The following is a 27,953-nucleotide window of genomic DNA, read 5'->3' as shown; positions in this document are numbered from 1 at the left end:
TGCTTCATGATAAGGATGAAGCAAACGTCGGTGTAGGTGACAGGACATAGCACAACTCAACGCAAGTCAGCTTGTGACCTTTATTTTGAATGTTGCAATCGGAAATGTTCGCTGGTTAACGCTCCTGACTTGACGCAGCTTCCTGCAAACACACACCGTCTCTTGGCGAACATGGCGGCAACTTGACAACGGCAGCGAAATGAAGACGGTGAGGGCTTGAAAAAGAAAAGAGGTCTGTTACAGGCTGTAGGCCCATCCGCCGACACAAAGGCAGACACCTTCGCCATGTTGGAAGAGGATAGCGCCCTTGTCCCTGCACGACCGAGGCCGGGGAAAACGTAAACGCGTCGGTGAGTGTTTCTAAAAACGGAGTCGAGGCTGCGTAGAGGAGCGGAGCGGCGCGGCGCGGAGCTCAGGGCGGACGGGAGGACAGCGGCTTCACCGGTCAGCCATGGAGGATGCGGCCCGTGGTCGCCAGCGTCTAATTTGCCATCCGGCCCACGCTCATTTTAATGGGATGTACCGCTGATCGCAAAAGCAAGCCGGGACAACCCACCACCTGACACTTGAGGGGAGGAAAACGCGAAGCGGACCCCACGTCAATGACTGTTGCGGCAGAGGAGCCCCCACGGTGGAGTCGGCCGGTTCCCAAAATATGACCAGGGGTGCTGGGACGTGTTGGCAGCAAGAAGATGACGACGGCTTCCAAATCTGGCTAGAGCCCCCCCGCGACAACCAAAAGCCATTCACCGACTCAGAGAGGGCGCAGAGATGGCGACTGTCCTTGGCATCCCTCTTGTTCTTAACCATCCTCCTCTCTGATCACCTGTGGTTCTGCGCCGAGGCCAAACTGGCCCGGACCCGGGTCAAGTTCGCATCCTCCCACCTCCTCTCACCCCAGACCCACTCAGCACACAGCAGCCTCAGAGGAAACCCAGATGCTATTTTTATAGGAAACTCTACCAAACATTTGTGGCGGCTTGAAACTTGCCACCAGGATAGTTTATCTAAAAACTGCTTTGCTTTCGCAGATGCCGACCATTTGTGCGGGGGCCTTTCCGACAAAGAGGAGACGCGGGCTGTAAATATGAGCGATTTGTACCTTTCCTTTTGTAATTCCTACTCTCTGCTGGATTTGTTTTACGGATCGACAAGTCCGGACAATTTGAACTGCAGCCTCGACGTGCTCGGCGATGGCGACACCACCAGATGCAGCCTGTGCGTCCAGGCGTACCAGCGCTACGACCAGCACGCCCAGGAGAAATACGAGGACTTTGAGCTCCTGACTCAGAAATATGAGCCGGGGGCATATTCAGTGAGGACGTGCATGGAGCAGTGCAAGGTAGGATGCAAAAAGGAAGGGGGCGGGTGTGGGGGGTGTTTTGGTTTTGGGGTGGGGGGGTGGGGGTGATGTGGTGGCCATCTGTTGATTTGGGCCCGGATAGATGCCAGTTTGGTCCTCCTCCTCCTCTTCCTGTCGCCATGGAGACGGATGACAGATTCAAGGAGACTCCCGGCTCCGGGCCTCATGTTCATTCATCTCCTCATTGTGTTTAGGCCCCATGCTAATGTGCAGATGGAGGCCCTGCTCGTGTTTTTTTTTTTTTCTCCAGCATCCCCTTTTGAGTCCACACTCTGTTCTTTGACATTGAAGACCACCCGGCGCTTCTTTAGCTCACAATCCACATGATCAGCCGTCGTTAACGCACGTAGGGCTGTTAGAAGTGCACTGTCGCCCGTGGATAACATTTGAAGGAGCAGGAAGGAGGCTGCTGCCACATGCAAACAACTCTGGGAGCCCGTGTGTGTTGTGTGTGTTGTCGCAGTCCGCCAGGTGGTCATCATGGCCGCGCACTCCATATCGAGAGCGTTTCATTAGAGTCAAGAGGTGGTTTCCCTGCCTAACGTGGCGAAAGGCTTTTTTTCGTGTTTGCTCAGTACCAGGCCCGCACGTAGGCCTCGCTGCAGCCAGGCCCGGGCTCGCTGTTTGATTGCCGTGCACTGTTTACCAGCTTAGAACGGCCCAAGGTGGGTCTGAGTGGGCTGTAGTGGGTGTCCGGGAAACGCGGAGGGGCCTCGGTCAGAGCCGCCGCTGTCAGCACGCTGAGCCGGAGAGGCTGCGTTCAGCACCGCGGACAGCTCCGCGCACGGCGCCGCGCTGCCGCGGAGCTGTCCGCGGTGCTGAATGGCGCTCCCCAGCTCCATTCACAGAAGCCCTGGCCAATCCCAGATGGCCTCCATTCAGCCAACCAGCGGCAGAGACACACGCATAGGCGTCAAGAACGCGAATCTAATAAGGCCATCTGCCTCCTTATTCAAATCAGTGCTTTCAGATAGACCCACATGCATGTGAGCCGCGCTTAGTTTGCACGGCTAGCTTACATTTAGAGGAGGGGAAACGCAAAGACTAACAATGCCTTGTGTGTGTGTTTGTGTGTGTGTGTCTTTTACATTCTGCTGTTGGATGACTTAATTCTGGCAAAGACAACACAGCCTTTTTAGGCAAGATAAATGCAGTATTCATGGGGTTGTAGACCTCCTCTTCTTATTTATTTGAACACTCAGACACTTTCTTTGTGTGCCAGAGGGAGGTGGAGACTGCTGCACTTTAATTTATGACATGCCCTAACATGAAATTGGGGTTTACAGTCGTATATCTGATGATATTTAAAGCTGTGTTACACAGTCAATCTGAAGGATGTATCTGCCAAGTTGAGATAGTGTCCTTTGTCCTTTATCTGACAAATAATTTACTTTAGTATTAAGGAACGAATGAAAAATGCCAAAACATTCTCTGCATTTTGCTGCTTTTCTCCGTCTTTCATTTATATCACTGTAAACTGAATATGTCTGAGTTTTGGACTTTTGGACATTAGAAGACATCACCTTGGGCTCTGGGAACTTGTCATCGCTCCTTTCTCACTCATTTTTGGACATTTTATCGCCTAACAGTTAGCAAAGAAAATACTCAGCTAGCATTAAAATGAATTCATTGTTGGAACTTTAGCTCTGATATTTCATCTCTAGAAGCTTCACATCCCATCTCTGATTGCTCTAAACCGGTACCCGGCCTTGCCATTAAGCACCGGCCGTCAAGGAATGCTCCCGCTGATGTTAACTGAAGATGCCCCTGCTCTGCCGCACACTCAAGCCTCCGTGTGTGACATTGTTTCTTTTCCTCCGCTGAACTGAAGGCCTCCGCGCAATTTCATGTTTTCCCCGCTGCCAGACTCAGACTGTTGTTTCCCCCGTTCCCTGAGCTCACCTCTTGGCACTCGGAGAGAAAACGGTTATTTAGCCAAGGTGCTAATTTCTTTAACAATGACCCTTCTCCATCACCTTTGTGATTATAGGTTTGATCGAGCCTGTATTTTTGATCGACAGCCTTACGGAAAGAGCAGCGTGACTCAAACGATAATGCTGAGCTCTCGTTGAGTTAATGGATACCTGCCCTGGAGAAGCCAGGCAGTGCAACGCGTGTGCCGGCTCAGAAGGATGTATATGGCGTCTGTGTAAATGTGGTAAGATTATAGCGTACACTGACCTGGTAAGTGTGAAAACATTAACATTAAATAGATCCCTGCCACTGTGTGTCATTTCAACGTGCAGGGGAACAGCGGAGGCAGGTGTAGTGAGTGTTTGGTCGTCCAAAGCCAGAGGAAGATCTCTGACATTTCAAGTGAGGGTGTTTGACATGGAGAGTAGCGTTTGTTGTGCAGGAGTGGCTCCTGTGGTCCGCAGGTGGTGCTTTGATTCCTCTAGCCTGAGGTGAAACATCACACAGGGGGCACGGCCAGTGTGCTGTTCCTCACAATGGGATTCTCCATCATCTGACTCCGTGAAAACCCACCATTCATCTCGGCAGCGGGGCCGGGCTCGAAACGTTTAAACCTGGGCCGACGCACTAATGCTGACTCTAAAGTGGCTTTTTTTTTTTTCCATCCCGAGTATGAACCGAAATGTCAGGCTCGCTAGTAGTTTCACAAGAAAGGATGAAGCCAAAACAAACCTGGCTTCTCAAAAAGCATGTCTGCAGCATAGCAGCTGTTAGCCAGCGAAGGCTCCACACTGTTATCACATTATTATTTGGTGTAGGCCTTCCAACCTGCTATGCCACACATTTCAGCGATAGGACACTGAAAAACAACCAGATAATTAGAGGAGGGAACATAATTAGGGCTGCAACTACTGACTATTTTAAACATTATTGCCCTTAAAAATCAAGTTTTGGTCAGGCTCTGTATAGAATAGCGAGAAAACTAGCAAACGTTAACATTTAAAGGCTCTTAAAGCTCATTTCTCAGTCAGCTGCTTTGGTTATTTCACGTGTGAGATTTCTGTATTTTGTTTGTCGTCCGTGCTCTGCTCACTGCTTTGAATCAGGTTTAACTGTTGAAGCAGATTACCTCTTAAACTTTTAATAATGATCTTTTAATAATTTGATCTCAAGGTAAAATCCAGTTTTAAATGAATGAACCAAGCTATGCTGCAACAAATTACAAACCAACAATATTCAGAGAGGTCAATGCAGGCCCTCAGCTCATTTTTCAGAGGGTTAATCCAGCCCTGGTGAGGGACGTAACACAGAACGTGAGGTTTGTGAGGGTCTCATGCCAGAAATGAAGAGCATGCGGACTTTTCCTTTTGGATCTGTCCACGTAGGAAACGTCTCAGTTCCCACCAGACGGGATCACAACATGAGACAAAAGCATCTGCAATTTTTCCACATAAACACATGGAAAATGACAAGTTTGACAAGTTTGTTCCTCCCCAGTAGTTTCACTCATATGTGAGCTTGAAAGACACAACTCGCAGCACCTGGCCCAGTAATCATGGAGTCTCCAAAACTGAACTCTGTCAGCTTCTGATAAAACTCCTCTTATGGCCTCTACCTCTTTGACCCTCTGCGACCTCTGCTCCTAGTTCTGCTACGACCAATCCTGCTCCTTCTTCTGCTTTTACTACCACTGCTGTGATGTAAAATCATTTCAGAACACAATCACTGACAAGTCTATGCACAAATCCGGCTCCTCCCCCGCCCTCCAGGTCCAATTGGATGTCTAATCTTAGCCGGTGTTGTGTGCAAGTGGAAAAGAGGACAGCGTCCACAGCGTGCTCCCTCTTTAGATCCTTGTCAACCGCACACATCTGCATTGATCTGAGCTCTTTTTGAGCCAGAGGGACGGGTGGCAGCAATACCAAGAGGTTGATCCCTATTGATTTGCGCCGAGCCCTCCGCTTTCACTTGTCCTTCATTTGATAGTGGGCAGCTCCTCTGACCAAAATAGGGCAGCGCCTGAGCTCAGTGAAGACATCATGTTACTATCTGAACTTGTTTGATTGTGCCATAAGACCTGGGAGTGTGTGTGTGTGCGTGTGTCTTAGTTTGGGTGGACCAGTGTTAAGGTGGCACTCGGTTCATCTGTTATTTCCCTATCTACGATATGGGCAGTTATGCAATTCTGTAGTAAATGATGTGTAACAACAAGGATATCAGTTCTCAGACGGGGGCCCTGAAACGAAGTCTCAACACAGATGGAGCCGTGTGAAGTAATGTGTTTTCCTCTTAGGGTTTGGGGCAGGTTCGGAAGAACAAATCTTTCCTTTCAACAAAATCTCATTTTTAGCAAGCAGCCTGGTATAGACTGAAGTATCTCAACAACCACTGAATGGATTGTCGTGCCATTAGACACACACACACACACACACACACACACACACACACACACACACACACGACTTTCCTCAAGCGCTATCAAGGCAAAATTACAAGTTGAATACAAAAAAATGACATTCCCATCAGCCTCAGCGATAACTGTGTTGAGTTGTGATCAGCAGGCGTTGGCTTGCTAACGTGCTAAATTCTGATGGTGAAAATAGTAGGTGTTGTACCTGTTCCCACTGCTATGACCTGAAACTTTACTGTTTTGGTTCACTCTCACTGCTTTCATGAGCACCAGTTTTTGGCCGCAGCAGCTCTGCTGAAAACCTTTGTACACTACCTGCCCAGCACCAAATGGCAGACAGACAAAATTAGCAACTGGCCAGTGAACATAGCGGAGTGTCTAGCAGTTTATAGTACATTCACAAAGTTGCCAGAAACTTGCTAAAGCTTCTCTGTAACTGCTGTCTCTTCTGGGCTACTGTAGAAATATGGCGGGTGCCTCTGTGGAACATGAGCCACTCCCTATGCAGATACAAAGATCTCATTGTAAGGTAACAAATACACAACGATCCTTAATTTAAAGTGATAATACACAAATGAAAAAATATAACTTCTGCCACATGTTGCCAATAGAGCCTCCTGATTCTTCCACACTGGTCCTTTAAACAATATGCTGCCATCCAGTGTTTCAGTGTTTTGTGTCAATACATCAAACCAGAGGTGATTATGAGCACTGTGCGGAAGTCGTTTCCATTTGCTCCCTTGCTTAATCCACCTATTTGACAACAACACATAGACACAGAGACTTTCTCATCCCCAAATCTATCAGCTATATTACAGTCTTAATGTGGTTTATCTCATCTGCGTGAATATCCTGTGATCACCCGTGCCTCTTTTAATTGCTGCCTTTGTGAGCTTTTTATTCATGATTCATATTGGCCGGCACTCTGTGTGTGTGTGTGTGTGTGTGTGTGTGTGTGTGTGTGTGTGTGTGTGTGTGTGTGTGTGTGTGTGTGTGTGTGTGTGTGTGTGTGTGTCATTCATGAATGACAGATTGTTGCAGCGCATCATTGCATTGTTCACCTGTCACCTGCACAGGAGCTGCAAACGGAAGCGCTCACGTGGGATTTCTGTCATTGTGCCTCCCTGCAGCGGCTGTGAATGCTGACCTTGGAGAGGGTTTTATCCCCTCAAGATGCCTGGCCCACTACACGACAGGCCTTTTATGAATGGGCATATCCCTGAGCAGCATGCCAATGAGGCAGGGAGGAGAGAGGGGAGGCCAGCTGCTGCAGTGCACGGCAGAGCTTCCATATTGTTTTAACTGTACAGAGAGCGGAGTGGATCACATGAGATAACAGCAGGGCTGGAGGAGGGAGGGAAACTTCCTCCGGCAAAAGGGGGTTAAAGTGGGGTTACCCCATTAATAGGCCTCATTTAACCTCCGTGGCATTTTCATTATAGGTGACATGTGAAGCAATTTCACTGACATGCAGTAACTCTTTTTTCTTTGATGGATCTCTATCAGCTTTCACAAAGTGGTCACTGGTCATCCTCATTAACACAACAAGAAAAAATGTTGATTAAAATCGCACTGTATCAATAAGACCGGGAAAATGCAGTGTAAGCCAAGCATAAAGAGCAAACAAATAACTGGACTCATAAAACAACCAACAACAGTCACCCATAATAATGAAAAAATATAGCGATTACACCAAAGTCATCCATGATAGATTACTGAGTTTGTGCTTGGGTGACTTCTTTTTTTGACCTGTTTGACGTTGTTAAGAAGCCTCTTCCAGGTTCAGAATATTGTCAATGAAAGGTGAAGACTGTCAGCAGTGTGTACAGGAATGATTCCATTTCGGAAACTAGATTTTCTCTGTTATGTGACAACACCACACATCTAAAGAGCGTTTTGAGCTTTGGCTAGCAGCGTTTTAACCAGACTGACATGCTGGTGATCTCTTGACTTTTCCTCTCGAATTGCTAATCGGACTGTAAACAATGGCTGAGGAGAAAGTCTTGGCCTGGATGTCTGCCGAACACGCCACAGTCCTGACTCCCAGAGGCTAAATCTGCATCAGATGATAGCCACTGGGTTCTGAGATTGGCCATAATGTATCTAAGTGGTCTCTTTTGTTCGAGACCCCCGCCTGGGAAACTGCTAGATCTTTCAAAACACCCTCAACTTCGTGATGCAGGCCACCTGTTAAAATGTGAAGTCTGAAGCCCACTTCAAGACTTTTAGAGGCTCCCTTCAAAGCCTCAACGATCTAACGGTTACATACTCTCAAGCTGATCTTCTGTCCCTTTTTTGCATCCTAAAAACTATATCCTCTCTGGAGATGAACTGCATTTAGTTGCCAAGCTGTTCTCCTGTTTATGCAATAACGGCACAACCAGAATTTAATCATAGTAAAAACATTCATTACTTTGGCTTCGTAATTGCGCGAAAATGAAGATGTTGCAGCGGGATGTTGGTTTTTTTTCCCTATGAAACACCTAAGGGTCACACTAATACCTCCATTCATTTATGGGCTTGACATCAATTAGTCTAACAGTGCTATTGTCTGTATAGGTATTTGAATGGATTATTTTTACAGGGACAGATATAAGCCTGAATGCATATCCCAGCCTCTGCATGCTGTATTGAGTTTAAGCATTTAACTAAAGTAGGGAATGCAGGAGCATTGTGCCCTTGTTCAGGGAGGAACTCAGCAGCATCGTCCACAGCTAGAGGTGTCAGATATGAAAACTGATGACTTGGTAACTCAAATATCCTGTGTGCTACCGTCAGATGATCACATCTAAATTCCCCTGCACTTGCCTCTAATGGGATTATCTGACTTATTCCCCAGCAAGGTACTCCTCTCTTCATGCGCCCTTTCTAAAAGCTTTTTCAGACCAGCTCCGCATGTATACAGTGGACTAGGTAAAAGGTTAAGTTTGAATCGCTGTTAAGCTCCGTGTGGCCCATTAGGATGATTGAGGATGATGTTTGTCCTGTTAAATGAATTGTCAGCCACTGGACACGAGTTTTGTTTATGAGAACGCACTGCAGCCGCTCCACACTTATAGTTCTTTCCATTAAATTGCTTCATGCATGATGCACACTGCCGTCTCATGCAATGCGTTGATGCACAGCATGACAGTCAACCTGCGATTTTATATGACGGTATTTGGTTTTTAGCGTATTAAAAAGCCACCACACCAGGATTCTGTAAAACCTAATTGAACCTGTTTATTACCTGCAGCGACAGAAGACATCATCTTCCTCCTCTGCTCTGACGTCTACAACAACAGGACAGGACATATGATAGAAAAGTCAACAAACTGTAGCCTCAAAGTTAAGGTCCACTGACATCAGAGCGGTACTTTGAGCATGTGACAGGAGGACTACTCGTGGGGCTGCTTGGTAAACGACTGTAGATAACAAAGCTAAAGGCTAACGCTCGAGTAAGCTGGGGAAATGCTGCTCTCCAGGCTTCTTTCTCTTTTGTCCATATTGGGCCCTTTCCTCCCCCTGGCATTTTGCTCTCAGGGTCATTTCATTCAGTAAAAAGAGGGGAGCCGTGAGCGGTTCAACACAGCTTCGAAAGCGTCCTCCAGTTTGGACGCTCCAGCTCTTGGTTCAGTCAAAGGTCAGTGCTGTCAGGGCAGTTTCTTATTGGTCAGCGGAGAGAATTTGCCAAATTTCAGTTGAATTGAATGATCCTTGTTAAGTTGTTGTTCCCTTCCCCTTTCAGCTGGACCTCATGATTCAGATTTGATATTTCAAGTGTAGTTTTGAATGATTAAGACATTCAGAAAGTCATTGTTAAGCTCCCCTCTGTACTGGATGTTTTAGTTTAGTCTGTAACTAAGTAACTGAGTATTTGTTGGAGCAGGACGGTGGAAGTGGGATTGATTCAAAATAAACTACAGTGTGTGTTCATGGTAATGAAGGGACATGTCAGCCAGTGCAATAGAGTGGCTCATTGATGTGTTTTTAATAGTTTTTGATAACAATGGAGCTCTGTGGCACAGAAGAATGAGATCAGGCTGTACATACACACACACAGCGCTTATTGTTGTGCAAGTGTAAAAACCAGCTGGAGACTCTTGATGGTGTTTTGGATTCATTCAGACTTTTGATCTGCAGTGTATCATTATTCCATCTGAGATTAGCCGGGGTGATATTAAAAGAAAGTGCCAGCAAACATGTAATTTATCACCAATGATGAATTCTTCTTCTTCTCAACCAGTCATGAACATCACGGTAATTTGACCTGCAATGCATCACTCAGTCAGTGTAATTGTGAAGAAACACATGCAGTGAGCTACGTTATTCCTCCAAGCTGAACTCAGATCTGCTAGTTTTTAAGTTAAGGTAAGTCTGCGCAAGCATAGGAAACACTGACAACAAAAAGAACAACTGGTGGTGCAGAAGGCGAGTCTGCAGAGAAAGCGCATCATAAACAAACGCAGTGATTAAAGAGCAGATTCTTTCTAGCGAGACTATGATGTTGTAATAGAACGCAGTGAACATGCAGTTTACTGGAGGAGTGAAAGGAGGCTTTGTTGTGTCCTTCATGTGAGACTTGCAGTAGAGAGACAACGTTGTTGGAACCAAACCAAAACCTTTGCTGTGTCTGAAATACCATATTGTACAGTGTAGCTGCACTGTCAGCAAAATGATAATGCTAAATTGGCCTTTCTGGGATACTTAGCAGGACGGTATAGTGAAATTTGCCTTACCTGACCGTCAGCATGCTAACATGCTCACAGTGATAATGCTAACTGGCTGATGTTCAGATCAGGTAATAATAGTAATAGTCTCTTTGTGTGGTTTCCCTTGAAAAATGTCTGCTTTTAATTGAATCATTTTTTGCACCTGGATTTAAAGGTTGGTCTTCTCTCCTCGACCCCTCGGGGGAGAAAGCAGGAAGTAGTGCAGCCTTTACTCATCGAGGCTGGGATTAAGGGTGTGGAGGTAACATGTCAGACTCTCATGCAAGATGCATTTTCATTATTAACTGAAATTACAATCTTTCCCTCACCAGCAGTGTTTTAAGACAGGATAAGAATAGACAATATTGTTGTCTTTGATGATGGTCACCCTGCCAGATTTAACGATCATAATGCCATGAAATCTTGCCATGTCTTGGTCGGGTGACAGGCAAGACAACACGTACGGCCCCGACCAATCACAGCATGTCTTATTTCACAATCAGGCACGAGTCCAGATGTTATTGGGAAGGCGGCTGAAACAACTGACGGAGGCGTTGTGTGTGATGCGGGGTTACAGGACTGGCTGTGCATTAACACTAACCATACATTAACAGTAGTTTATATGCTATAGCTTTTGTCTAACTCTAACCAAATCATATATTGCACAGATATTATAGAAAGTGAAAATGTTTTGCAGAATGGTCCATTATCAGTGCTCTTGTCTGGTTAAAGGGGTCCATACTCAGCAGCGATCTGTCTAAGAGAGCTGCTCCATTTAGCGTGAGTAGAGAAGAGACAGAGGATGTCAAACAATTACCAGAGCCACCTGCTACACCCACGGTCCTGATGTTGCTCCCGCGTGACCTCTCCTCCAAACCCTCACATCTGATCTGCCAAGTGGCCACCTGAGTTGAGAGCTTCTCTGCTGAGCTTTGAGGGGCTGCACTGCTGTTACGCCGAGAGCCCCTCTCTTCAACAGCGTTCAGCTCTTTCATAACAGTAGATGTTAAATAGGAACGCTCAATCCTGGACTGTAGCTCATTTCTACACTCAGAAACGGCCTCAATGTGTCACCGTGACTCGAGGAGTTCGGTTTTTCAAGGCCATGATGTTGACTGCAGAGGTTGGGGAGATGGAGAGCTGGGACGGGGTATCATCACAGGAGCTTGTGGGCGGAAAGGGAGGCCTCTTGGCTGTTTAACTTCCATTTTGTCCTTGTATGTGAATCCTGCACTCCGATAGCTCTGATGTATAATATACCAGAGCTCTACATAGCAGTCAGGTTTTATTCCAATCAGTAGGTTTAATGAATCCTGATTTAATTTGTTGCTAACTGAATTGCGTGTGAGAGTTAGCTGTAAGCAACTTTTTCACTTTTCTTAGAGCTTTTTGATAAATAAATGATGTGGAAACACACGATAATGCAATCACACCTTCTACCTTCTGCTACCAAGGGATGGGAGGATACCCAGAAACGCCTGTTCCTTGGAGCAATCCATGTAGAATATTTGTCAATATGTCAACACTGCAGGCCCTGGAACCTTGATGTGATGGCATCGCATCGGAACACATGCTGGCATTAGCATTTTGTGTTGCTGCGCCTGCGCACAGCCTTATGGAGTTGCTAGCATGGCTGCAACTCTTAGCCTGGTTTTCTTGGTAAGACAGAAAAGAGTACGCCCAAATGCGTCTTTCTCCATTACACATTGACATTTTCCCTCCCTTTAAGGCTAATAAATCTATATTGTGATCGCTCTCCCCCTCAGCGCGGCCATTCCTCCTCATTCCCTAGCTGTCGTTACTGCCAACACTTGGCTGACGTTGACGGCAATTTACAGTATTTACCTTGAAAAGTGATAATGAGCAACGCGACTCCCCTATAATTTGCTGTTTTCTGAAGACACCAGAAGAGTTAATGGATATTTACAAAGATTACACTGACTTAATATAAACTTGTTCCCAAAGATAAGAATGTCAGGTAAACAGCAATATCTATCTGAAGCTTGCTAACATTAGCTGACATTAGCCACCATGAGCTACTGGACATACCAGACCAACTAAGGCTGTAGCAACAAAACTCCAGAGTGCACTGAACTCCTTATGAGTTGTCAACCTTCATGTGTAACAGGAAGATTGTGTTATTTCTTCTTTTAAAAATGACACCGTCTGACTTTAAAATGAAATCAGCTGACTGCTGGAGGTGATTTCTGCTGGGGCCTGTGAGATGTCCACATATTCCTTCAGCTAATAACAATAATAAAGCTAATAGCTGTAAAAAAGCTAACAGGAGCGCTTGGGAGATGCCAATCAAGCACAGTCTGTATGTGCCCACGCACACCTGAGAAGACGTCTGACCAGCTAAAATAAGCAGAATCAGATATGTGGCTACTGTAGGTGTGCAGGGCCTTTAAATGTTTGGGAAACATGTTTGCCCATTTTTTCAAGGTTGCTTACAACAAAGCTGCGATGCTCATGTACGTTTAAACTGGAATCATTTGGCCTTGAAACAAACAGGCAAAGCTGATATGAACCTTCAGCAGATCAGTTAGCTGAATCAAGTGGGTGTCAGAGTCACAGTCTTTATTACAGCACATTATTCCCTCTTTGCGATACGATCCCTCCACTGCAGCTCAGATCGACTTGAAAGATCGTGGACCTTTCCTTTAATCAGCAGTGGTATTCTGAAGTCGCAGTTCGATTCCAGTTTAGCAGAAAGGGCTGAAAAAATGTTGATTTGTTTTGTGCTCGCTGCAAGAAACAGGACAATAAGTGCATATCACGTACAATCAGAGTGCAGTATAGAATTGAGACACAGCGCTTGTTTTCACACGGTTTGACATTTTGGGAAATGACACTTATTCACTTTCATGTCGGTATTCTAAATACGAAGCTGGAGCCACGAGCCAAACCTCAAGACTTGATTTTTACAGAGAGTTACGGAATTATTTCTCCCCGGGCGTATTTTTGGAGTTTGTCGCCGTGCTTTCAGTCTTAATGCTAAGCTGATCAACTCTGCTCTGAACTCTGAAGCTAATCAACTCTGAGCTCTAGCTTCAGAGTTAACGTACAGTCGTGAGAGTGTATCGATCGAAGTCTCAGCATGAAAGCAACTAAGCGAATCTCTCAAAATGTCAAACAGTTGCTTCGAAACGGTCGGCACGAGACCTGAATCAGGGCCTGTGAAAGCAGCGAGGACTGCAAATACAGACAGGTTCTTTGTAACATGTTTAGGATATTTTATAAAGCACAACCTCATCACTGGTGGGAAGCAACGAAGTGCATTTACTCCAGTACTGTACTTTTACTTCACGTCATGATAGTTGTGATGAATTATTATAGAGAAGACCACTGATGTGACATTGAACTGAGGATGACCTAAACACACCGTTGCAAACACAAATCAATCAGAAAAGCATCTGTTTTTTTCTCTGCGTCGGTCTGGTCTGGTGTGCTGTTTGGATTTAGGTTTACGTGAGTATAATCTGGTGATAAACTCATGTAAATTGAGGATGAATGGCTGCTGATAATAGTATTATGACTCACTTAGAAACATGTGTAACTTGAACTGTACAGCAGAGCTCAGTCCAGTTTGTTTCGCTTCTTGTGTGTCAAAGCATCAAAGCACCCACTCAGCATTTATCTGTCTGTGTTCATTGTGGAGCGACATCTCTGGGGGGGTGGGGTGGGGGGGCTGTTCACTCAATATGTCCTGGGCTTTGGTCTGGCCTCCTGCAGTCAGCAGGCTCTGCATCGATAGACAAAGCAGAGCCACCCTGACCCATTCAGCAGCCTCCCAGAGCTCTGATCCAGCTGAAAATGAATTCTTTAAACCTTTGGAGAGGAGAGCTGCAGAGCTGGAACTGAGCCAACAGGGATCCTGCGACCAGAGCACGGCTTAATCTACTCAACATGAAACCAAACCCGGGAAACAATCTCGTATCTGCCGGCAATTGGGTTTGTTTCCCACGGCAGATGGAAAGCCAGTTCTTGGATCTACCTGTTTTGTAATCGAAACGATTCATTGCTGCACCTGCGCGTTCGACCGCGCTGAAAACAAATCCTGCCGTACACATTCATGACCATGTTTTCTCAGAACTGATCTACAAAACATGGTTCAGGGAAATGGATGCCATCCGGTCCTCATGTCCACCCAGCTGGCTGGTCAGGCCTCATGCTCCGGCACTCCATAATGCTGTACAGGGCATTTCCTGTGAAAAGGTTCAGGGTTTTCTGGAAGCCTGTCAATACTATTGATTCATCACTAATCAACATCACAAGATCAGAATGTACACCTGCATGCTGCGAGTGGATCTGATGCTGCCTTACTCACTTACTGAAGATTTTAAGGACAAACCAAAGCTTTATGACTGAAACTGTACAACACTTCAACATTTCTGCAATAATTCCTGCTCTGTATGGTTTCATTTTCTTCATGCAAGTCTTTCAAATGACTGCATTCGGTTGCAGATTTAAGCCAATCTGCATCATGTTGTTAATCTTCAGCAGGTTAATGCAAAGCCGCATGCACAACATGCATCACCTATGAGTGAATGCTTACTGACTGCCTAAACTGTGTTTCAGTCTTTACATTGACGCTGTCCTCAGTGCAGCTGAGACCTGGCAGCTAGCTGCTTAAAGTTCATATGATATGGTGTTGTTCAGTAACTCACTAAATGACAGCTTTTAGGCCTATTTGAGCTACATTTGAACTTTCTATTGGTTCAAATGAAGGGCAAGTGCGTCAAAGCGAAAATGTGACAGCAGAATTTATTCCCAGCCGTTTGCACAAATAAATGAGTTCTAATTAGTGTCATAAACCTGAGATTTGAAGCAAAATGTTGGCTTGAAAAATCACTTTAGTGTCACACACACTGAGCTTAAGCACTGTGGAGCCAGGGGAGCGTCTGTATTATAACCATTTCACAAAAAATAAGATATATTTGGGGGCTTGTGAAAAACAAGTGTTTTCTATTTAATTAGAAGCACAGATACTGTTCCATTATTAAAAAAAAATTGAAATATGTTAAAACATTCTTTATTTATGCTTATGATGTTTCAGAGTCTTGTTGAAGAGGTTACATGGTTGGTGTACACTATACTGTAAGCATACTGTGTAATCCACTGCTTCTCTTTGTAGGCAAGGCAAGTTTACTTTTATAGGAGATAAGATAAAACTTTATTAATCCCACGCCAGAGAAATTAAATTGTTACAGCCAGCAAAGTATAAAAAGAGAGGCACAGAAAGATCAAAAGGACAGTAAAGAAGGATACAGAATAAAAGAGAATAAAAAAAGCACATTTCATACACAAAGGAAATACAAAGAGCAAACAAACACCTCCCAACTTGACTAAATTATTGTGCATTTAAAAGTCTGAAGCTGTTTGTGAATTTTTGTAGCATGTATTCAAGAAAAGGTGGTATTCCATCACAGATGGTCTTTGTAAATTTAATTTAATAGTAAACACACAGTCGGCCCCACTTTTCGACTGTTTTCTCTCCACACAGACTCAGTATTTTTTCTTAAAATATAGAACAAAAGACTCAGACACACGTCAGAGGTATTTAATATTTAATAACATCGAATTGTGAGTGAAGAGGACAGCATGCAGGAGTCTTCTGTTCTGTTTTGTTGACCCTCTCCTGCACACCTGCCGATCCACAGGTGTGCAAAGGTTCTTGTTCTTGCATTATTATTAAAATGCAAATTTCCAGGATTGTGCAACTTTGGCCAAGGCATGTGCTTTCCACTTCAGCACACCTGCATTTCCCTCAGGGAGTAATGCGGGAGTACAACATTTCCTGTCAATTACTCCTGTGAAGTAATGTCAGTGGCGGACTCCGCCACTAACCTCTGTATCCAGAATGTAAATACATAGCACATAGTTACAACAGTGGGGTTTGATTTTATGAAATCAAGGATTATCAGTTTAAATATGCTTTCATTCTTAACAATGCAATTAAACTAAAAATATTTAGCAGCTTGCTAGCTCAGACAGTCTGCTCGTGTCAGAGGCATTTTTGCAGGAACTATACGTTAGACCGAGCTCCCCTTCCACGTCACTCAGAAAAGAAAACTCATTTTAAGCTCAGTCAAATTTGTGGTCCTCCACCGCAGCCCCTCTTTGACCTTGTTTTTTTAAGAGAGCACTCATTGGTAGAAGATGACACGGTGAACATACAAACAAGGGTTGCACTGAAATTGCAAACCATCTAATTTGATGAAAACGCTCTGCCTCAGAGTGCCATTTTCCAGAAGCACACACGCAGCGCCTGGATTCGTTACATCGCCAGGGAATGGGATGTAATAAGCACCAACATCAATGCAGGAAGACAGACTCCAGCGTGCATCCCTGTCCTGCTGGATTATCCCAGGGTTGCGTCAGTGACCAGAGGCGGCCACTGAGATTTGAGTTGTGAGTGCATCAAAGTCCTGTCAACAACATTTTGTCAGGACTGATGGGGTTTCTTTCATGTTTTGTGTAGAAATATGAAAATGCTCTCGCAGTTTTTTGCGACCCAGAAGTTCCACCTCAAAAAAGTCCTAATTTGAGGGTTATCAGCGTCAGGAATCTGCTTTAAATATTTCGCACACTCAGTATATTCAGTATGAGCTTCTCATCAAAGGGAGAAACGCGACTGAAAATAGTCCAGGTAGTGTGATCGCTGCTTCCTGTTCTACACGGGCCGTGATTTGTGCGAGTGGTAATGATCTGTGTCATTCAGCTTCTAACTGGGATCTCACTCTGCAGCTGACTCATATGCTTTTTATAGCCGTCTCTGTCATTCCACTTTACAGCTGCTGTGTGTGCGCGACAACACCGTCCTGCTGGGAAGAAAAAGACTGTTGATACTTAGCGGCGTGTTGAGTTGAAGTTTTTACGTACCTGGGAGCTTAAACCATCGAGAGTACAGTGTACAGAGTGCAGCTCAGGGATAGACTGCTATTGGCTAAATTTGTGGTTTTGTGACATTTGCTGGCTTAAAATGTATTTATTTTTTGCTCTCAGTTTCTTGTAATTACTTTTAAAGCAGTTATTATTAATATTCTATGTCAACATCTGGCCATTCCAGAAGGCATGAAGTTTAGATTTCTAAATATTCCCTCCAACACTCACAGGACGCACATGAATCTTGGGTAGAATATCCATTTGGGCTAAATACTGCAAATGCATCTTGTGAGTGAATACTGTGAAGTAGTTGTTTCATGCGTCCCACTACAAGCGTCCTCCCTGTAATCAGCATCACTGACGAGGACAATTTCCAATTATTTCCCCCACTTTTGCTTTGCTGTAATTTGTTCCAAAAAAGAAACTCAAATTTGGAATCTTTTCAAACGATTGAAGTTATTTTGTAACACATTTAACGGCAGATTAGGAGAGTTGTGCTTCTTTTAAAGTGTTTCTTCTGTGATTTTATGTTGGGGCCGCTGCTGAGGAGTAATCTTAGTTTGATGGTGCCTCACGGTGGTGGCAATTTTGCAAGGGAATAAATACTGAGCACTTATATTTCTCCGCTGCTCAGTGGTTCCTCTTGTGTGCAGACGAGCTCTCCCACAGTCCTGGCTGTGTCGAATGACTGGCATGTGAATGGGAACGGTGAGGGGAAGCCCTGCGCCGGGGCAGAGCGGAATGGAGGAAGAGCTGCTTTGCATGTCAGATTTACAGGAGCTGTCAGCCTGAGACATTCGATGCCTGTGAACGGCTGGATGCCGGTGGAATAACCAAAACTGACTCGCTTTTACAGCAGAAAAGTCACAGGGGTGTGTGTTATCCATGTGAGCTGAGCTGCGGATCCCCCTGAAGCCGAGCAGTGAGATATGCTTTGTAGTATCAAACAAGGGCGATCGCATTAGATCATAAACGTGACATTTCTCTCTCTGCAGTTGCTAATTTATATTGCAATGCACGGCAAAATAGCTCAGCAATACAGCTCACTACCGGCTGGTGCAATATCCGTACATTATGAAATAAAGGGGCCACCACACACACGAGCACACTCCCCACTGAGGCGACATTCGATTTGAGAATGTTTTTCGCTCCCAGATTGATTGATGTTACATGACAGCACACAGGCAGAACCCCCCCCCCCAAGGCACAAGATGCACATTTGTCCAACCTGTCGATTATTATATTTGCCAGGGAGAAAACACAAACTAGAAGCCTTTAAATTGAACTGAAATTAAAATCCATTTTTGCTGTGACATCAGCATATATGTTTACTTTGACTTGTGTAGTTACTTGGTTAAATTTGTATTTTAAATTACATTCACTTGTCTTGAGGTGGCATGAACTTTTGATTATTTCAATATGGTGTCGGTTTTTTAGTTGACGTCGCCGTTGCTTAGCCCCACCTGTGATTCAAACACTCCTGGTCATGCTCCATGACAGACAGCTAATGCTAGCTACAACATTATAGCTCCTCTCATGTGTCATGAACACAACACTGAGTTGCTAACTAGCTTCTACCTTCAGAGTGGAAACACTAGCAGCTTCCACTCAAGCAAGGCTAACTAGTTTTACCTTCCGAGTGGAAATACCACCACCACAGTTGATACTTCCACAAAAGTGAGGAGAATTCAAATTTCACTTTAATATTTGAGACCACCTTGACGCATCGGCTCTAGTTTAGGTTGGACTCGGGAGGAAAGTGTGAGGTTTCTTAACATGTTACAAGGCAAAAAGATGTCAAGGTTTCAAGTTAATTAACAAAATATAAAGGAAAAAGTAATGTGTACTGCAAACCAAGAGTAATTTAAAGTAAAGTTCTTAACAGTGTGTTCTGGCTGGTGCAGCAGCTGGTCCCAGAGAAGGACTGCATGCTACAGAAAAGAAGAAGCCGTCCATGACTTGATCTACAGTCTGCCTCTTATATAATAGTAATAACTGTGATGAAATACAGATGCCAGTGCTGCGCCGACACTTATCTGCCAAAGCGTCAGTGTTTGAATCTTAATATTTAAATGTTATTTCCAGTCTTCAAAAGATGTGCATGTAAGCGCTGGCAGAGAATGCCTCATTGGCGTATTTTACATCTCGAATCGCATCTCTCTATGTTGATCTTTCAAATTTGAAGTACCGGCCGATGTAACGCCTGAAGCTGGGGTGAAGCGCTGCGTGCACAAATGGCGATGAAATCAGCTGCAGACACGAAGGCCTGGTGAAAACGGTCGCCAGCTTGGTGTCTTTCCTGTCTGCGTCTCTGTGCTTCAATACATTGTTTGAAGCGGACTAAGCTGCATGGCGACAGAGGCTTTTTGAGTGCCAGGTTCCCATTCACACTGATCACACATTAGACTGATCAAATCAGACTCCCGGCCTGCTTCCTGACTAACTCAATTTGCTCTCATACGCTTCCCTTTTCACGCTGGGCGCACGCACGCACACATTTACACGCGCACGGGCCTGGGTGCGCGCCTAAACATGTGCACACAAACAGAAAACCAACAGAGAGTGGGGCAGTACCCATTGAGCTCTAATGAAAAGCAGAAAAAGCCGTTACCTTGGCAACTGCCAGCATACATCTTCAGGAGGACCCAGATTTCCTGTCTGACTGCGATCGTATTGTTTTGGTTCTCTTTTGATAGCCGCAGCATCCCTAGACGGATTATCTCACCGTTGGCAAGAATTTATGCGAAATCATCACGAGTTAAACAGCCGCCATTTGTGCAGACAGGAAGCCACCACACTGAAGATCCTGTCATGGATTTAACACCTCCGGCTCCGACAAAATACAACAAGCTCTTGAAACACGCATGTAATCAATGATCTGAGGGATTTTGATCCTGGCCTGGAGCCACTTTCTGCTCAACGCAGAGCCCCTGCCAAAAGCAGAGGATCACGGGAATTCAACTGTCGGCGTGATTCATCCAAATTACCGTCTAACACACAAAGAGGTGTAGTCACTACAGTTAGGATGACCATGAATATCCAGAGAAAAGCGTTTTTCACCCTGCACCATGAGCGTAACCCGCATTAAAAGACAGATCAGATCTGAGACAGATCTCCCATCAAGGCGCTCAATCCACAGTGTTGACCTTTTTTGTTTTTTGAGGGATGAGTGTATTTCCTGGCAAACAGGTATGGGGATTTAACCCTTCCACACGCACAGTCTATCAACATGAAGTCATACGTGTCTGGAATATATATTTGATTTTCCAAAGCATTTGGGTCCACGCTGTTCTCATCATTATCATTCTCATCACCATAATCAGATTATTATAATTGCCTGTGCAGTGTTTGTTATCTTTGCATGTCGGTCTAAACAGGAAACAAATCAGACACCCATTTGATTTCTCTGCATTTGAAAACGCAGGGGAGGTTAGTGGAGGGGCAGATTTACCTTTTTAGCCTTGTGGAGGTCCTGGATGTAATTTAACCAAACACCCATGACGCTTTAAAACCACGCTGATAGTCAACTATCCTCCCTCCATAGCTGCCATAGATGTTCGTCTGTGGTTAAACAACACAGGAAATAATTAACTGTCCGCGCAGTGTGTTCTCTACGCGTTCACCATGGGATTTGACAAAGTCTCTCAAATTTTACACAAATATGAAGAAAATGTTTGTTTCCATTCACTGCCACTACGCGGTTATTAGAAGTGGGTGCATCGATGAGGATGCTTTCATGTGCAGAAACAGGAGGAAGGCTAAACTCATACATGAATTAGTTATTGGTGACTTTTAGCCGGCTAGCATTGCAGCTCTCACAATGTGCCTAATTAGCGCTAAGCTTACGCTCTTTGTTCTAATTAGCAGCATTTGTTAATTAGTAGCCCCATCAATGAGCCACAGTTAGCATGTTACCACACCAAGCTAAGATAATGAACATGTTAAACATCATGCCGGCCTTAGCGCCACTCTGCTGAACGAAAGACACCCGGTGAACTCATGCAATCGACCGGCATATAAAATGTTTACGTTGTTCTGTCTGATCCAAAGTTTGGGTTGTTGCTCTGTATTTGCACGTAGCTCATCAGAAAGAGTTCTGATGACCTTTCTTCCCGCCAGGCTGGTGGAGATTTTGGCTAAACAAACCCGATTAAAGTCTGTGTACAGTGGATCGACTGTGCTCTTTGCTGTAATTTGCCTTCTCTGGTGTTAATCCCAGTAAAAAGCACATGAAGAAAAGGCTAAAAATGAGAATGAATCCAGACTGTGGTTCGCCCTTGGTTCATTTTGTTTTGCTAAGCTTTCCAAGCCCGAGGCTTTGGCTATTACATGTCACCATCTGTCTCCTTATGCACAAAAGTCTGTGCATTTTGTATTACATTCTGCCTCACAGTGAGCTACAGCAAATTTCACTCGGAGGATGACTGCAACTTGAATTTGATGAGGTTCTTTGGTGCCACTTGGTTTTGAATTGCTTTGTTATACCTTGACAAACTTCCAAACTAAATAAAAAAGGCTTTCTGAGGCTTTTGCTAATCCACTGCATAGCTGTGTGGTGTACGACTAGTTTGAAAGAAAATGTTTCAGCAACATTTGTGAAAATGGTCTGGTGTTAAAGTGCCTTTAGATTCTATTATTGCAAATGCTACTGTGACAAGTTGTACGTCTTCAAACTGCTGCACAAAGCGAATCATTCCACTGTTTTCAGCATGGTTTACTTTCTATTGGCTATTGCTCTGCGGTATGATTGATCCAATATCCAACCGGCTCTGCTCGCAGACTGGCCTCTTCTCTCCTGAGCTTTCATTAATGCATGAAGAGCTGGGAATCCATTTTGGAAAAGTGTTTGTATCTGATGCTCAGTGGATTAAGTACACAGGTAAATTACTTTATAGAACAAGCTGTTTGGATAACCAATGGACAAATGACTCTTTTACAAATCTACAACTAACAGAGGCCTAAGACCCAGCACAGCCAGACTGCTTTCACCAATCCTGAAGTGGATCATGAACCAGCATCTGTTAATGTCACCTTCTCCTCTTCCCTCTCCTCCTCAGACGGCCTATAAGCCCTGGCTGTGCGCTCAGTATTTCCCCACCACCCAGCAGTCCTGTCAGAAGAGGGTACCGTGCCACCAGTACTGCCTGGAGGTCCAGCAAAGCTGTCCGTTCATCCTGCCCGATAACGACGACCTGATCCATGGCGGCAGCCCCAGCTTCATCTGCACAGGTTAATACCAGCTCGCTGTCCGATGGTTCTCCCTGTTTACGGCTGCAGCAGATGAAGAGTGGACTGTATGTTTGCATGTGTGGGTGTTTGTGTGGCCTTGCATTCTCTACTGCCTCAGAGAAAAACCTCATTATTTAATTTATGTCGGTGAATAGCATTTTCTAAACGAAGGCGCAGTATTAATTCGTGCACAGTGTGGATCTCCTTATTTACTGGATGGTGTTCCTCCAGGAAAACTGCAAGGCCTTTCTGAAGGCTTTCTGATGACATCTAGTGGTGCTTTTGAGCACAGCCGAGCACAAACAAGGACATTTTAACAATGCATTGATTAATTGAATTTGGTCTGTCTCTCAATGCTTACTGCAGTTTATACAGTAGTACTCAGCAAGGACTCTGTCTCAGAGGACCAGGCACTGGCTGTTTGTCAACAGCACGAGTTATCTGGACAAGCTGAGCACCACAGCGTCATCTTAAAGTCCCTGCGCAGCCACACTGGTGTTTTCACTGATTCCGGCTGGTGAGATCTCTGCTCAGGTTGATGCTCGGTGGACCTGCGCTGGGAATTATGTGAGGTCACTAAGTTTTTCAGAGCTAAGGTACTGTAGAAAAATGAATTGTGGCAACGGGGCGGTCCAAAAAGGCTGTTTCCTTCTGTACTATAGTCTGCATCTTAGCAAAGAGATTTGCAAATGCTTCTGCTGTCGATTACAATTGAAGTTTAGCCTTTCATTTATCTGCGAAACTTTTGTTTAGAGAGAGGCAGGACTGTTATTTTAACTTTAAAGCCACTTCTAATGTGACAGTACATGGTAGACACATTTAGTCTACCATTGTGGCAACCTTTAACGTCCTCAATACGGAACTTTGGTCATTTCTTCTCTCAATTCCTGATGAGTTTTCAGTCCAGAAATAAACTTAATCCATGTCAGATCAGCCAGTCCTAGATCTGTTCTCGGCATCCTTCGACTGCTCTCTCCCCCTGCCTTCGTTCGGTGAGCGAGGTTTTCCCTGTGCGGCAGAGTGCAGCGACAGCTCCTCTCATACGCTGGCAAGTTAACACTTCCAGAGCCATCAACCGACACAGTGAAACGTCACCCTGCGTGTGGTCACAGGCTTTAATTTGAGTTCAGCTCAGGGTCACCGTGTCCGCGTCTCGATCGCAGTTACAGTTGGAGACCTCGTGATTGGTCTACAGAGCTGAAGGATGTCCAAAAGGATGGTCAGTGTTGACGAGATGATCATCGCCACCGTCAAAGGCATTGGCCTTTTCTGGACATAAATTAGCAACTCATTTCTAATATATCTATATCATGAGACAGTAGGTCAGTCTAATTTGTCGTGAGACTTTGCCATTGTAATAGAGCGTTGTGCCGAATGTTGCAAATCAATGAGTAGATCCGCTTTTTGGAATTATTTAATTTTTCTGTCATTTTGCATCACTTTAAGCATGAAGTACCGTTAGTTTGTCACGTATTTAATTTGCTGCATTGAACAATTTCTCAATTCATTTTCCACATTTCCCCATCACTGACATTGCAAGCATGTGAGGAAATGACTTTTTAATGGCCAATGCGAACAGGAGGAATGCTTCCAGCAGGGAAAAACTGCCGCACTGTTCACACGGGCACCTCACTGATGTTTTAAGACAAGCTGAGCAAAATTGTGGACCTGTCCTTTAAGATTTCAAGTCAAGTTTTAAAGTCAAGTTTTAAAGAATTAAAAGGTGAACGAAATGCACTCTTTCTCACAGCCTTGCTCGGCCTGGTATGACCTGCAGCTTATGTGAGCAAACCTTTGACAGACACAGAACAGACATCACTGAGTCATTTCATAGATCTGAATACTCTTTTCTGCTTCCACTAATTTCACCCTGATGTGATTGTATTTGCCAGTGTTTGCTATTTATCAAATGTTCCATAGTCTTTACTTTAACGTCCACGCTTTTCTGCTCTACACAGACTGAAAGCTGTAGTTAATCCGAGCTACAGAGTGCGAGCGTCATTTATTGGCAGCTTCATTAAGATTTCTTTTTTTATGCTATTTTTTATTGGTATCAGCAAACTAAATCACCTTGACTGTGGTTATTAATAGACACATTGTATGCAGCAGGGAAAAGTCAGCATTTCTCTCATGTGTCATCTCTTTCTCAGGGCTCTTGGGAGATCATCTATCAGACAGTGAGGCGGAGTGCTGCGACGTCCGATGGGACTCCAAAATGGACAACCCTTCAGGCGGGACACTAAAAAGGACTGCTTCTTCCTGCCAGCCCGAGGGGGCCTCGGTCACCTCCGCTGCCAACCCGAGACTGTGCAGCGGGCGACTGAAGATCTGCCTGCTGGCCCTCGTCCTCCTACACACTGTCATCATCATTTCAGCCTCCCATAATTCTACGTTGGTGGGCGTGGCTGCCATTTTCTCGCCAGAGGAGAGTGCTTCGAATGAGGAGTGAACCTTGGGGTTGAATCTGGTGCTTGTAAAGAGTGATGTCGCTCGAGAGGATTATGGCTTTTACAATGTCATGGCTGCCAGGGACACATCTGGCGAGACATGCTGGAAATGCCTCTACAATCTGCCGCAGATGAACCATCCACCACAGGAAGTGGGAGGGTTTTAACTGGAGCTATGGGTGCTGGGACTGGACATGGACCGAACCGAGATGTTTGTGAACCACCCCCCTAAAGAACTGACCTCTTGCCACTTGAAACCTACTCATTGTTTCTATTCCATCCAAATGTTTTCTAGCATATTGTCCCTCCTCTCCCTCCCTCCATCCCTCCCCTCCGCCCTCTCCCTCCCTCCCTGACGTTTTCGGTGTGTGTATGGATGGCTCGTCAGAGGAAAAACGGACACTGATGAAGTGTGCGCTCTCGCTCATCATTACCTTTAGATTTTTGCTGTATTTTTTTTTCCAGGTGCCAGAATGTTTTGACATATCAACCGTGTTCCATTTCCTACTCTCCATCACCTCCGAGGCATCGTCTCACTACCTTGTATGTGATGCTGCTTGAGGGCCTGCCAGGAACAGCTCATCCGTCATTCATGTGGGTCTTGTTTCGCTCAAAACAAAATGTATGTGATTCTTCTATATTCTAATGTTCAGCTTGTATTTTGTCCCCCTAGAACTTATTGTCAACCCCTTACGACGGTACATGCCTACATGTTTTAGGACCTTAAGTGCTCTGAGACTGGCTCGCTTTCTCTTCTAACTTGTTGGGCCATTGAGCAAGTTAGGAGCGATGAAGTGCAAAGGTAGTGACGGCTCAGCGTGTGCTTACGGGGTGTTGCAGGGGTTCACACTGAGCTCAGTCGCCAGGCAGTGCTCCTAGACAGGAAGTGGTGTTCTCTGGTTGTTTAAGTGTTCAGTTTACCTCATACGGTAGTGTCGGTGTTGCAGACGGGCAGCCCAGTGGCTCGCCTTAACGCCACAGAGAGTATTTAGAGTTGTCGTACATGAGACTACAGGGACAACCCAGGGACACTAGAGAATAGTTGCGTGATGCCAAAACACCAGGAGCCTCATTTATCAACCGTGCCTGCACTCGTTTCTATGCACAGAATCCGATCTACCCATTTCTTCTTGTGCTTGAGAATGTGTGGACCATTAGAACCAGTCCCGACCAGGAGTACCAACAAAACCCCAGTGGTACACGGGCGGAGAAGCTGAGCTGCAAACACACAAACAACTCTACTGTCAACCGTGTAAGCATTATCGATAAACTGTCAGTGTTTCTGCTTTCATTCAGAAACAAGTCTAACCCTGAGCGAAATGAATCCATTAAAAGAATAAATTTAAATTAAAACCTACAGATGGGATCAAATACAAGGCGATGGAGCGTGGGAGCTACATGGCCTCTACCTACACCTACCTTACCCATCTTGTTACATCAAGGAGGAGAATAAGGGTTAAATGACTAAATTACACCTCAACCACTTTTTTTAGAAATGTTTTTTCCAAAAAAAAAATCCAAGCACACACACACACACTCCTTAGCTAGTTGACACAAATCACATTATGTTGGATAAGTGTACGTAACTGCTCCTGACTTCAACATGAGTATTTTTAAATATTTTGATGTGTTAGAGGAAGAGTGGATTTTCACATCAAAATACTAAAACATGTTTTTTCAGAGAGATAATTTTCTCACTGAGGCAGGAAAGAAGAGCACGGATTCATTCCGCTCTGTCTGCGAACTGTTTGTGTGATCACACATTCTAAATGTCAATATAGCCGATCTCACACCCATTCTTGTTCGTGTTGTAGTGACCATAAAGTAATGATTTTATCTGCAGCGCAGCAGCTTGGTAACGGCTGCTGGTTGCAGCCCAGTATCCCGCCAAAGCGTGTTACAGACCCACTGATTTACTAGACGATAGCATGTCAGTGCTATGTTTTGATTCGCCTGGGCATGAAGAGTACACACGTATGAAGGTGCAGTACCAGCAGGGGGTGATAATGAGGGGGACACAGGACTTTCACTCAGGAGACAGGGGTTCGTATCCCATGTGAAACCAAATGCTGTACCTAAAATACTTAACTCGCATAACTATTGTACTTATTTCAACCCAAACCATGATACCCAAGTAGTTTTGGTCCCTTAGTGCAGTGTTTCTCAACCCTGGTCCTCGGGCCCCCCTGCCCTGCATGTTTTAGAGGTTTTCTGCTCCAACACACCTGATTCAAACGAGCGGCTCGTTATCAGGCCACTGCAGAGCTTGATGACGAGCTGATCATTTGAATCAGGTGTGGTGGAGGAGGGAAACATCTAAAACATGCAGGGCAGGGGGGCCCGAGGACCGGAGTTGAGAAACACTGACTTAGTGTAACCAAAGTGTGACTGTCACCTGAAGTGTTTCTCAGCAAGCTTTATTTTGAAAGTGGAAGCAGACGCTGCACATCTATTATTGCTCACTTGAGTGCAGAATGAGGACATGTTCTTTTCATGCCTTGGCGAGGTAAAAAAACAACAACATGACACCGACACGGTGGACCTGCAGCTGTATTACACACACTGGTCTGATACCGCGTTGATTTATGAGCCGTGATGGAATTTCACGCTGCTTCCGACGCCTGACAACAGAAACGGTCAGATGTGTCAATGAAAGCAGCAGACATGCCACTCCACCAGGCGTACTGTGCACACCTCATCACTCGCAGTCATTCGCTCACCGTGACTAGTTGCCTGACAACAAGTTGAATATTGTAAACACTGTCGAGCATATAAACTAAAATAAGACCAGCAACAATGCCGGAACACACACCATGCTGCATGTCTCCTTTTGCCCACAAAAAGTAACTGCCTGAAGGCTGGGAGTGTGTTTCGTGTTTGCATAGACAGCTCCTCCACACACGTTTAGACTTTGTTCTATGTTTGGTTTTGATAAATGAGGCCCCAGATCTTTGAGTGCCTCTCTGCTGCGTACGCCCAGTGAGGCAGATACTGGCAATGGAGCAATATAG

At 45.0% G+C, this 27,953-nt stretch overlaps 1 protein-coding gene across 1 annotated transcript; it reads left to right on the top strand.

The window, feature by feature from the left end:
* Positions 1 to 146: 146 nt before the first annotated feature.
* On the top strand, positions 147 to 27,953 carry nalf1a (NALCN channel auxiliary factor 1a). Its single transcript, XM_070957939.1, has 3 exons — positions 147 to 1,342; positions 22,324 to 22,495; positions 24,646 to 27,953. The coding sequence occupies exons 1-3, from the start codon at positions 656 to 658 to the stop codon at positions 24,942 to 24,944; spliced, it is 1,158 nt and encodes a 385-aa protein (XP_070814040.1). The 5' UTR covers positions 147 to 655; the 3' UTR covers positions 24,945 to 27,953.

This window comes from Chaetodon trifascialis, chromosome 24, assembly GCF_039877785.1.
Source record: "Chaetodon trifascialis isolate fChaTrf1 chromosome 24, fChaTrf1.hap1, whole genome shotgun sequence".
Classification (NCBI taxonomy): domain Eukaryota; kingdom Metazoa; phylum Chordata; class Actinopteri; order Chaetodontiformes; family Chaetodontidae; genus Chaetodon; species Chaetodon trifascialis.
The sequence above is the reverse complement of the archived record's forward strand: the minus strand, read 5'-3'. Positions and strand labels throughout refer to the sequence as shown.

Coding starts and splice junctions, on each gene's coding strand:
- nalf1a (XM_070957939.1), top strand. CDS start 656: ATGACCAGGGGTGCTGGGACGTGTTGGCAGCAAGAAGATGACGACGGC. Junction 1,343..22,323: donor CGTGCATGGAGCAGTGCAAG/GTAGGATGCAAA, acceptor TCTCCTCCTCAG/ACGGCCTATAAGCCCTGGCT. Junction 22,496..24,645: donor CCCCAGCTTCATCTGCACAG/GTTAATACCAGC, acceptor TCTCTTTCTCAG/GGCTCTTGGGAGATCATCTA.